We start from the raw sequence: 12,486 nt of genomic DNA, 5'->3' as shown, positions 1-12,486 counted from the left end.
TTTGAGGAGTCCTAAAGTACTTAGGGTCTTATAAACATGTATATTTCATGTGTTTTACTCAATTACATTCATGATTCTTTTGACACTCACATTGTCCCATCCTTGGCCCAAGGGAGACCCTTAACATATTTTTTTTCAGGCATAACAAGGTGTCTTGGGTTCATCTAGTATATTTTTACGCCTTGAGATGAGCTGTTCCTCCAAGATGATTGGTGTTTTGTTGGTGAGGGATGGTATTTAGGTGCCACAATCTGGATGTATTCTGTGCTTATTGTTATTATTTCTAAGTTTTCTCAGCAGGCAGAGTTAGGAAATGCATATTTAACAAAGGAAAATAAAATACTATGAGTTCATACTGATATTTTCATTTCAAACTTAACAAAACTTTATTTTTCGTTCTTTGATTTCACATTTGTTTCTCTCTCTTACACAAAAAAACCTTGATTCCAAACATTATTATATGACAGTATTTCAAATAGTTTCAAAACAACAGGACCAGTATTGTCAACAGTTTTCCTAGTGAATAAGAGACTTCTTTGCAGTTCTGTTTAGAATACATTCTACTAAAAACAAAGTCACATTAGCTTGTTCTAACAACACTTGGGTTCTTTTCACCAGTTTGATATACAGTTAGGTTCCTTTATTTCACTTTGTTTAAAAGTTCTAGGAGTTGCTTCTTTTTTCCTTTTTCGTTTCATTTTATTTTTTGAATCTATAAAATGCGCTTTCAAAACTAAACGTAGGCAACAAGGTATTACCAAAAAACTCTAATGTCTGCTCTGAGTTCCTGCCTCTCCCTATTGGCAGCTCTTTCTTAATAATTATGGTTTGTTTTATCTTGGCAGAATTTTTTTTTGTAAATATATATGCATTCATATGGACTCACCTGTTTTATACTGAAGTTCACATACCATATGATCCTTACAACGCACCATATCTGGTCTAGATATCTTCATAGCCATCCATGTCATGATGAGCCATGGTTTATTTAACCAGCCACTTACTGATTAATGGAGTTCTGTTTTCTTTGTGTCTTTTAAAAACAAAAGTCCTTTGTCCACGTCATTTTATATTTTGGCCCGTGTGTCTTTGGGGATCTCTTTCTGGAAATGGGATTGCTGGGCCGAAGGGCAATGCGATTATACTCCTGTTAGATTGACTTCTAACAGAATTGTGTCATTTTGCACTGAGAGGGATTATTTAAAAAGATTTGCAAATGTACAAATTCAGTATCTGAGATTCTTGGAAAGTTAGCGTGTTCTTCAACACCACAAGTTAGTTATTGATCGAACCTGCACACTGTTCCCACTATTGTTTATGACATAGCCTGGTACACAGCACCCTGGTTTCTGCTTTTTTTTTTTTTTTTTTAAGTTTATTTATTTACTTAGAGAGAGAGAGAGAGTGAGCGCAAGCAGGGGAGGAGCACAGAGAAGGAGAGAGAATCCCAAGCAGGCTCTGCTCCATCAGTGCACAGCCGATGCAGGGCTCAGACTCACTGAAGTGTGAGATCGTAACCTGAGCCGAGATAGAGAGTTGGGCGCTTAACTGACTGTGCCACCCGTCGCACCCTGGTTCCTGCTTTTAGGGCATCCATGGTTTGTCTCTGGAACATGACATGAATGAAAAGCAAAGTCAGAGTAGCTGAAGATAGACTGTGTTGTAAAAGCAAAGGTGAAAGCCCAGCTCAAGTCTCTCTGTTTAGGAAGCCTTCCCCGCTTATCGCAGGCCACGTGGGTGATTGATCCTGTCAATTCCATTTGTACTTTTAGGGACAGTGACCCTTATTCCAGGCCGAAACTTTTGACCCCTGGTTGAACAGATACGAATGTTTTAACAGGAATAACAGGGCTGAATGTTTGAAATGTGGGCCGCCTCACAAATTTAAGTTGAATGATTATTTTCTGTAGAGCTGTGTTTGCATTCCCCAAAGCATGTTCTCTGGAACATACATGGGACGTTAGTAAGGGTTAGCCAGCAAAATCAGTGTGGAAATGACAGGTTAAACAAACCCAGTGAGATGTGACTCCAAAGTCTTGTGCTGTCCCACGCTTACATGGCCACAGAGCCCTCTTTTCCAGGGAGCATCTCGTGTTCATAGTGTTCCATGAAACACAAGGAACCAACATGTGGCTTCTGTTTCAATGAAAACCAAAGGGATCCCTTCTAGTTGATTAACTCGTGTTTGTACAATTCTGCATTTTTTTTAACAGTTTTTAATTTGTTTCTTTCTAGATTGAATCATTAAAGAAAAAGGTGCAGCAGAAACAGCTCTTAATACTGCAGCTCTTAGAAAAGATATCTTTCTTGGAAGGAGAGGTAAGAAACTGTGTTTCTTTAAGCTGGTGTCTTCCCTACCATTATATTTTATGTTGCTGAGCCTACCACCGACACTTAATTAAAAATATGGCTATTTCCTGGCCTTATAAAATTGATTGAAGGTTAACTGCCAACACTGAAAATGAGGTTCTGACAGCTAGTTTTTCTTTACCACCTGACTCTCCTCATTCCTGATTGCTGTGCTCACCCTTGCTTTTTGGCTCTCATTTTTCTTGTTCAAGAATTTTCTTAGCAAGTCGGATAAGCTGTTGAACAACACTGATAATTTCCCACATTTATGTAGTGCTTCATACTTTTGTGAAATATTTTTCATGCACATTCCTCACATGGTTCTCTCAGCAACTCTAAGAAAGGCAAGACAAGGATCATTATCTTTATATTAACAAATGTTTTAAAAGGAGGCAGGTGGCTTTGCTCAAGATCACCCAGCTTAGTTAATGACAGAGCCAGGCTGAGAGAAGGGTTCCTAACCAGTGCTCTGCTGTGACATTGAGTCAGCAGGTTTAGAGGTGACTTAATTTCACCTGAAACTTTCAAGACATTTAGTCTTCCTGATGAAAAAGTTACTTTGGAGATTTGGTGTAGGTTCCAGAAAAGGAAATTATGGATTTGGAAGAACCTGAAGAGCTTAGGCATTAATAGAAGGAGAAGCCAAAATCTATTTGCTCTGAATGCTCTTTATTAACAACTTGGCACTGAGCCTCTTCCTTCTGAGCCTCATGAATCTCTCCTTGTCTCTGCTCAACATAGTTCTTCCCCAGAGGGAGACAGCCCTGGAGAGAATGATGAAGTGAGGAAACAGGAAAGAAACGACATTTGTTAAACACCTGGTATCGTTGGATGTTGTTAATTGCTTTCCACATCCTTTGTAGAACATAAGAGGTTAAGAGCAGAATAGGGCTTGCCCAAGTTGGAACCCTAGTTCTGCCTCTTACGAGCTGGGTGACGCTGGGGGAGTTTCTTATAATTAGAACAGGAGGATGGTAATTGCACCTACATGTGTGTGATTGTGCAGTAAGGATGCATAGAAAATGCCTGGCATGTTTATTAAGAGGGATGTCTTATGAATTAGATTATATTTCGCCCATTTTTTAGATGGGGAAACTGAGGTTCAGGGGCATTAAGGAACCTGTCCAAGGTGATAATAGAAATGGGTAAGACTGAATTCAAAGCCTGGGCTCTTAACTGCCGTGTTTGTAGGAGGGACAAATGGTTTTCATTTATTCTGTTTCGGGAGCTCCCTATAAAAGTCAGGACCAGAAGTCCCTCATGGCCCACAGGGACCTGGTAGCAGATTCAAGCCCAAGGAGTCTCAGGGTCCTGACAGCTGAGTAAGTGGGTTTTTGCCCCATCCCTCTCCTGCCTTCCCCTCCACAGTCCCTAGGTCCAGCTCCAGCCTTACAGATGGCCATTTCTGAGATTGCCCTGTGAAGTCACCATTCCCTGTGGGAAGAATCACACCTTCCCCAGTGAGATCAGAGAGTGAGGGCCCTGGTGCAAGCCCATGGGTCCAGAGAGAGGGAGGCTCCAGCAGAACGGAAGGAGAAGCTGACGGGAGGCACAGCAGGTCACCCAAGTAGTGCCCACCAGCCCTCCCCTCCCCCCGACTGTGCCACTCAAGCCAGCTCTACTAGTAGATGACGAAATATACGAGGGGATGTTATGCAGAGAAAACAGCCTAATGCACGTGTATGCTTTAATGCTTCATTTCTTTTTTCTTTTTTTAATTTTTTTTAAATGTTCATTTATTTTTGAGAGAGGCAGGGACAGAGACAGAGTGTGAGCAGGGGAGGGGCAGAGAGAGAGTGGGGGACACAGAACTGGGAGCAGGCTCCAGGCTCTGAGCTGTCAGCACAGAGCCCGATGTGGGCTCAAACTCATGAACTGTGAGATCATGACCTGAGCTGAAGTCGGAGGCTTAACCGACTGAGCCTCCCAGGTGCCCCTGATGCTTCATTTCTTAAACTCCTTTCTTGTCCAGACTCTGAGATGTAGATATTAGTCCATATAGTTTATTTGGTAGGTGATCCCAGGAAGCCCCAGTAGAGGAGGGGGAAGTTGAGTCAGGGAAAGGCCGAAAGCCGTTAATGGGTGCCTTGCTGAGGACATTGCCACCGTGGGCACCTGCAGCTCACTTTCCTTGGGGGTCTCTAGGAGGTGCTGTGCACGGCTCTGAGTTATCCTTGCCAAAAGGTCAGAAACCTGGGCATTTCACCACTAACTCCCATCCGCCACTGGTTGAGGCCTGCTCCTAGGGGAGCAGGGGGAGCAATTGTGGTCTGTCTTGGCACAGCCACCTAGACTCTGGTGGTTAGAGGAAGCCCCCAGGAAAAGTCACAAGTGCCTGTCAGGAAATGGATATGAGCGGGACCAGCAGTGTCTGCTGTGTATATCCAATAAGCAAGACTTTGAGAGCCCGTTTTCCTTGAGAATTTAAACTGAAGGTAAATTTGTTTGACTCAATTCCCATAAACTATTTAAAATCCACTACAAATGTAGTATGGCTAATTCCTCTTGATTACTTCCTACATCCACTTAAACAGCAGGTAACACACACACACACACACACACACAATAAGTTACACACTTGATCTTAGCCAAAAGGCCGAGAAGCGATAATAAGTTACACAATGATAAGATTTAATAATACATTTATACTTGAACTTATTCTAAAATATATAAATGTCTTGGACTTAATTTATTTCTTCATTGTTTGTTTTATATATCTTCCCAGGGCTATTGTTTTAGTTATTTCAGTGTTTTCTTAGAGTTAACGTTGTAATACTTTCCAGACAGGTGCAGGGCTCTTTCAGATCGGAAGGAGACAGAATAGCTTTTCTGAGTAGCTCTAAGGTTAAAGGGTACAGATTCTGGGGTGAGCACACAGGGTGAGGTGACTTCAAGGTGATTCAGAGTCAGGACCCCTTATCATCATGATGTATGGACCTAGTTTTTAGAACTATTAAAAATTTACGTGTTCCTTATTGGTATTTTACCATACTTTGTTGGGCTAGGTAGAGGTTTCACCTCCTAGAAGATGAGAGATTTGAATTGAGAACTTGGTTTCCTCTTTAGGTTGTTTGACTAGTTTATCCTGTTACAAACACACTGTTGTCTTTGGGTTCCTTGCTAATTGTGTGTGACCACTAATGGCACTGATCTCTGCCCCTCTTTCCACCTGGTTGATTACCAAGGCCAAGCAGTCCTTTCGTGGACCCTAAGGTCCTGGGATGACCCAACTTAACAGCCTTTGTTATTAAAAAAAAATTTTTTTTTAATATTTATTTTTGAGAGAGAGCATGAGCAGGCGAGGGGCAGAGAGAGAGAGGGAGACACAGAATCTGAAGCAGGTACCAGGCTCTGAGCTGTCAGCACAGAGCCTGATGCGGGGCTTGAACCCCCAAACCTCGAGGTCATGACCTGAGATGAAGTCGGACGCTTAACCAACTGAGTCAGCCAAGCACGCCCAGTTTCTTTTATTATTTTACCTGATACAGAATTTTTATAAACAAACATTTAATACTCTATAAAAGAAACTACATCGCCTTATATGTTAATGCTTTCTAGTTTTAAAATCATAGCTTATAACATAGCTTATCTTAGTCACCTTTCTTATTAAAACAATCTTTGTGTACACTTGATATTAATCTTTCCTTTGAAAGTGTTGTGAACACAAGGCATTTCTAAGACTCAATATGTTTCCATAATAATAATTTCATTCTCCTTGGCCTTTTTTGATGCCCAGATTGTCACAACTCAGCTAGGGCGAGTTCTCTTACGTTAACTTCTTTGCCCATGTAGCAGGGTTCTTGATGCTTTTGGGTTCATTATTGCTGTCCTCGTTTTTGTCCCGTTTCACAATATGGCATTGGCTTGTCTCCGAGGAGTCCTGGTTCATTTTAGTGGAGAACTATACTGAAAACTACTCGGGCATGAGAACTGGTCATGGCTAAAGCTCTGTGCCTAGTGTTAGGTCAGTTTTAGTAATGACAGAACTGGGGGGAAATGTGTCTTTTTAAGATGATGAAGTCCCACCAACATTTCCAAATTTGTCTAATTATATTGCTTTACAACGCAGGGTTCTGTTGGCCACTAAGAATTTCTATGATGTTCACCTGTTCTAACACCAGTAATTTTTATATCACGCTTTCCATCCCTCTGCTTTAAACCATAATGATGCCAAAGGTGGTGTTTCAGAGACCTTTGAAAAGTTTTGACAGACAAATCTGATAACCTTTTGTATTCCATCTTATTAATAAAGTAGCTACCTTTTATTAAGGGCCTAAACTCAGACTCTGAAGCTAAGCTGCCTGAGTTCAAATCTCCACTCTGCCACTTACCTAGTCATGTAATCTTGGGTGAGTTACTTAACTGTTCTGGGCCTTAGTTTGCTCGTCTGTAAAACAGAGTCTTCTCTTTACCTTGGTATCTTCTCCATAGAGTTGTTACGAGGATTAAATTAATACTAAGTGATGAGAAAAGTACATGGCTCATAGTAAATGCCATATGTGTTTACTATTTCTCCAGCTGTATGGGTCCCAGGGTCTCCTTTCATTTTATGTATTTCCTTCTCCTCCCTGCCTTCTTTTTAAATATTTTTTTTCCTTTTTTAAAAATTTTGAGAAAGTGTGAATGGGGGAGGGGGAGAGAGAGGAGTGAGAGGGAGAGAGAGAGAATCCTGAGCAGGCTCTGCTCTATCAGCACAGAGACCCACGTGGGGCTCAAACCCACAAATTCATGAGATCATGACCGGAGCGGAAGTTGCAGGCTTAACCAACTGAACCACCCAGGGGCCACACCTTTTTTTTTTTTTTTTTTAAATAGAGAATGTGGATCATTTTGGTCTCTGAATTCATCGTTCATACTTACTAATGCTTACACTCATTAGATTTTGAACCCCCACCCCCCACCAGATCCCTAAAAGTTTGTTCCATTAACCAATTCAAAATCTCCCCGGTACAAAAATGTCCATTCGTTTTCCCTTTTCTTTTTTTCCCAAGCAATTTTTTTTTATGTGCCTGCCTCTTGAAGAAGGACTATCCCATCCCCTATTTCCGATATAGAAAATGTTATTAAAATAAAATTATAAGCATATGCCTCCATAAGGTCAATAAGCTTTCTGAAACTGAACAGATTCCATTCCATTCTTCTCTGCTGCAAATCCTGAACCTACAGTTAAATTCAAAGGTAAGAGGAAAGGAGTCAAATGAGTTGGTTTTGTCCACCCTGCATTTAATGCGTGTTGTATGGTACATAAACCTCTCAATGTGTCTGTTGTGCATTCCTGGGACTATTAGTAATTTTCCAGTGTAGTAGTGGGGCGGCAGCACCAGGCACCGGGGCTCCACGTCCGCATTTTATTGGACACGCGTTCCTGTTTAGTGCGTGTGCTACACCTCCAGCCGTTCCCTCCCCTGGGCCCGAGGGAGTCGGGGGAGGAGGTGGCTGCCATACGCTTGTGACCTAATTGCCAAAAAATGCCACAAGGTGCTGCACCAGGTCCTTCCTTCCTGGAAGGCACAGCGCCTCTGAGCTGCATTTCCCATCTGAACACAAGGGGGTGGTATTTGAAAGGACAACCCTGGGATCTGGAGGTCCAGCCTGAGAAGCAATCACTTGGGTTAGAGTCTGTGGAACTGAGAGCAGAGGCTTTGTTTGCCTGTACGAGTCCTGGCAGTTTTGTTTTAAGTATTTCTTAATCTGTCCCTCCTTCTCTAACTTCCTCCTCCTGACCCTGTTGAGGCTCCCACCTTCTCTTTTTTTTTTTTCTTGTGTGTTCATTTACGTGAACAAACCACATCTATGTAAAGTGTATGGTGACAGATGGGAACTAGGCTACTTGTGGTGGTCACTTCACAATATATTCAATAGTGAATCATGGGGTGCCTGGGTAGCTCAGTTGGTTAGATCATGAGCTCTCAGTTTGTGGGTTCGAGCCCTGCATTGGGTTCTGTGCTGACAGCTCAGAGCCTGGAGCCTGCTTTGGATTCTGAGTCTCCCTCTCCTCTGCCCTTGCCCCACTTGCTCCCTGTCTCTCTCCTTCTCTCAAAAATAAACATCAAAAAAAATAATGAATCACTGTTGTATACCTGAAACTACTATAATGTGATGTAATACCTAAAAAAATTAACAGATATAATTCAGTGACTTTTGACAGTTGTATGTACCTGTGGAACCCCCACTACAATCTAGATACAAAACATTTCCATCACTTCCCAAAGAGTCCCTGGGTCCCTTTATGGTCCCTCTCTCCATCACCCCCTACCCCCCGTAGGCAGCCAGTGGTGGTTTTGTGTGTGGGAGGGTCACTTTATCACTTTGTGTCACTGTGGACTTGTCTGCATTTTCTGTAAGAGAAATCATGCAGTACGGACTCTTCTGTGTCAGCATCTCTCTCTCGGCATGATGATTTTCGCTGTACCCATGTTGCATGCACCCGTTTTTACTGCAAAGTGGCATTCCCTTGTATTTATCTGCTCATTTGCTGATGCACATTGGAGTTTCCAGTTGGGGGCTCTTGTGAATGAAGCTGTGATGAGTATTACTGTACAAGTCATGACGTGGATATACGTCTTCACTCCTCTTGGGTAAAGTCCTAATAGCGGAATGGTGATGGAATGTATGGTAGACACAGGTTTAAAAAGAAAACTGTGTGCTTTTTGTGTCCTCAGAAATCTTTGCCTACTACAAGCTCACAGAGATTTTCTCCTGGGATTTTCCCTAAACATTTTATAGTTTTTGCTTTTTAATTTATACCTGTAATCCACTTGAATTCTTGTGTTTGGTGTGAAGTAATAGTATACATACGTATTTTCCCCATGTAGATACCCAGTTACTTCCTTTGAGCATCCTTTTCATTCCTGTTATTGATAATTTCTATGCCACCCTCCCCTACTCTCTCTCTTCTTTGATCAGTCTAGCCTAGGGGGTTCTCAATTTTCTTGACGTTTTCAAAAATTAGAACAGCTTTTGGCTTTGTTGATATTCTCTGTTGCCTATTTTTCCATGATATTGAGTTTTGCTCTGATATTCATTATTCCCTTCCTTCTAATTATTTTGGTGTTACTTTGCTCTTTCTCTAGCTCCTTTGGTGGACATTAGGTCACTGACTTTAGAGCTTTCTTGTTTTTTTAATTTTTTTTTTTTAATTTTTATCTATTTTGAGGGAGAGAGCATGAGCAGGGGAGGGGCAGAGAGAGGGAAAGAGAATCCCAAGCAGGCTCCATGCTATCAGTGCAGAGCCTGATTCAGGGTTGGAACTTATGAACCGTGAGATCCAATGACCTGAGCCAAGGTCAGATGCTTAACTGACTGAGCCACCCAGGCACCCCCAAACTTTCTTCTTTTTTAATATTAGCAACTATCAATGTCCCTGCATGCTCTCTTCAGTAGCACCCCTCGACTTTGCTGTTGTATTTTCATTATCATCCAGTTTGAAATATTTCCTAATTTCTTTTGGGATTCTTCTTTGACCTGTAGGTTACTTGGAAGTGTGTGGTTTAACCTCCAAATATTTCAGGGTTTCTTAGATATCGTATTGTTTTTTATTTCTAATTTGTGTTATAGTCAGCGAACATACTTTGTATGGTCTTACCTATTTTAAATTTATTGAGTCTTGTTTTATGGCTCAGCATATGATGTCTCTTGGTTTGTGTAAAAAAATAGGTATTCTGTTTTTGTGTTCTATAAATATCAATTAGAATTAGGTTGTTGATTACTATTACTACTGTTTATGTTCTTTCTGATTTTTGTGTAATTGTTCTATCAGTTGCTGACAGAAGGGTGTTAAAATCCATTACTATGGTTTTAGACCAGCTCTTTAATTTTGTTATTTTTTTTACTTCATATATTTTGAAGCTCTCTCATTAGACACACATTTTTTTATTGCTTGTCTTGGTGATGAATTGACCTTTTCATTATTATAAAATGTTTGCCACTGCTTTGTTCATACTGTGTGTCTTGTAGTCTATTTTCCCTGGTATTAATATAGCTATTCCTGACCTCGTAAGTTTACTGTTGGCCTTGTGTGTCTTTCTCCATCCATTTAGTTTTAACTGATCCATGTCTTTGTCTTTAGTGCAGGTCTCTTGTAGACAGCACATAAATATTGCTTTTGTATATATTGTGATAGTCTCTTTTACTGGACTATATAGTTCATTCGCATTTGCTAATTAATATGATTGGATTTAGGCCTATCATTTTATTGTTTTTGTTTATTCCCTCTAGTTTGTTTTTATTATTTTTATTTTTTGCTTATTTGTTTTGTTCCCCCTTTGATGATTTCAATATTTAGAATTCCATTTTACTGTATCAGTTGGCATTTTGCTGTATCTCTTTTCTCCAGTATATTAGTGGTTGCTCTGGGTATCACAATATACATCATTAACTGTTCACAATCCACTCAGAGGTAATATTGTACTACTTCGTGTGGAATGTAGAAATCTTGCGATGATATGGGTCCATTTCCCCCTCCCCCTTCTGTTATTATTATAGGTATTCCATCTGCACACATTACAAACCCAAATACACTCATTGTAATTTTTGCTTTAATAGTCTGTAATATATACAATATGTATATGTAACATATACAATGTGTAATCTAATGGTATTTTAGAGAAATTAAGAGAAAATCGTCTTTTATATTTACTCATATAGTATCTATTTCTGATGTTCTTCATTCCTGAAAATCTGTCTCTCTCTGGTATCATCATCTCTCTTCAGCCTGGAGACCTTTTATTTAGCATTTTGTGTAATGCAGCTCATATAGGGACAAATTCACTTAGTTTTCCTTTTTCTGACAGTAAGCTCTTTATTTGACTTTCATTATTGAATTATAGAGTGTTCCGGGATGAGTTTCTTTTAGCGCTGTCTTCTGGCTTCCATCGTTTTTGATGAGATATCCATGGTAATTCAAATTATTGTTTCCCTATATGTAACAGGATTGCTTTCAAGATTTTTTCCTTATTGGTGGTTTTCACTAGTTTGACTAGGATATACCAATGTGTATTTCTCTCTCAATTTATTGTTTGGGATTTGCTGAGATTCTTGAATTTGTAAATTTATGTCTTTCACCAAATTTTGGAAATTTTGAGCCATTACTTCTTTGAGTATTTTTCCTGCTCTAGTTTCTTTATCCTTCCTTCTGTGATTCCAGTTAGGCATTAGAAATTGTACCATACTTCCAGGAAGTTCCATTTATTATCTTCAATCTTTCCTTTATCTTATTCTTATTGAATGATTTGTTAATGTGTCTTCAAGTTCACTGACTCCATCATCTCCATTCTTTTCTTCAGTCTAGTGATTTTCTATTTCTTTGATTTTTTATTACATCAATTAGAAGCATATTTTCTTCGACCTCATTGTGCTCAATAGTTATAATAGCTGTTTTAAAATCCTTGTCTGAAAATTTCAACATCCAAGTCATCTCTGGACTGGCATCTATTGGTTCTCCTTTTTCCTGGGAATGGTCACATTTTCCTGACTCTTCGCATGCCGAGTAATTTTGGATTATAACCTGGACTTTGTAAAGGTTTTGTTGTGGAGACTTTGGATTCTGTTTTATTATTGTTCTGAGCAGCACTAAGGTTTTTGTTTTAGGTAATGAATTTGGTTAGACCCAACTCTACCCTGCCATGCTGTGATGGCTCATATCTCAGTTCAGTTCTTTAAGCTTTGGCTGTAAACCTCTTTGAGTTTGTTAAGCTTTGGCTGTAAACCTCTTTGAGTTTGCCCCATACATGCATGGTTCAGGGGTTTGCCGGAGACCTGAGCTGAGTCTATACACAGAATTTAGAGTTTCTGCCTTCAGGACTCTCCTTTTGGTTTCCCCTTTACTCTTGGCAGTCCTGGTTACGCTGGACTCCTTCTGTTTTTTTGTTTGTTTATTTCTACCAGAAAGATGATCTTTCTGTTGAATTTTTAAAGTGTCTGTGTGGTCTCCATGACTGTACTGCTCCTGGGCAAAGCTGCAAACAAAAACAAACTAATGAGTCACAGAGAACCTGTTCTAAGGCTATCACTCCCCTCTATAGCTTGCCTGTCTTTGGTCTCCAAAGACCTTAATAGATGCTTTTTTGTCTTCTGTCCAGAGTTGATTGATAGCTAATTTTTGCAGGACCAACCATTGGTTGAGTGCTCACTGCTCAG

The 12,486-nt window shown here is 40.2% G+C and overlaps 1 protein-coding gene across 1 annotated transcript in view; it reads left to right on the top strand.

The window, feature by feature from the left end:
• LOC122221987 (myocardial zonula adherens protein) overlaps positions 1–12,486 on the top strand; it is an 89,082-nt gene that overhangs the window by 63,751 nt on the left and 12,845 nt on the right. Inside the window, exon 11 of the mRNA XM_042941913.1 lies at positions 2,236–2,319. Coding sequence (XP_042797847.1) covers positions 2,236–2,319 — 84 coding nt within the window. The remainder of the gene's footprint in view (positions 1–2,235; positions 2,320–12,486) is intronic.

Source organism: Panthera leo, chromosome B3, assembly GCF_018350215.1.
Source record: "Panthera leo isolate Ple1 chromosome B3, P.leo_Ple1_pat1.1, whole genome shotgun sequence".
NCBI classification, from domain to species: domain Eukaryota; kingdom Metazoa; phylum Chordata; class Mammalia; order Carnivora; family Felidae; genus Panthera; species Panthera leo.
Note: the sequence above shows the minus strand (reverse complement) of the source record. Positions and strands in the feature narration are given on the sequence as shown.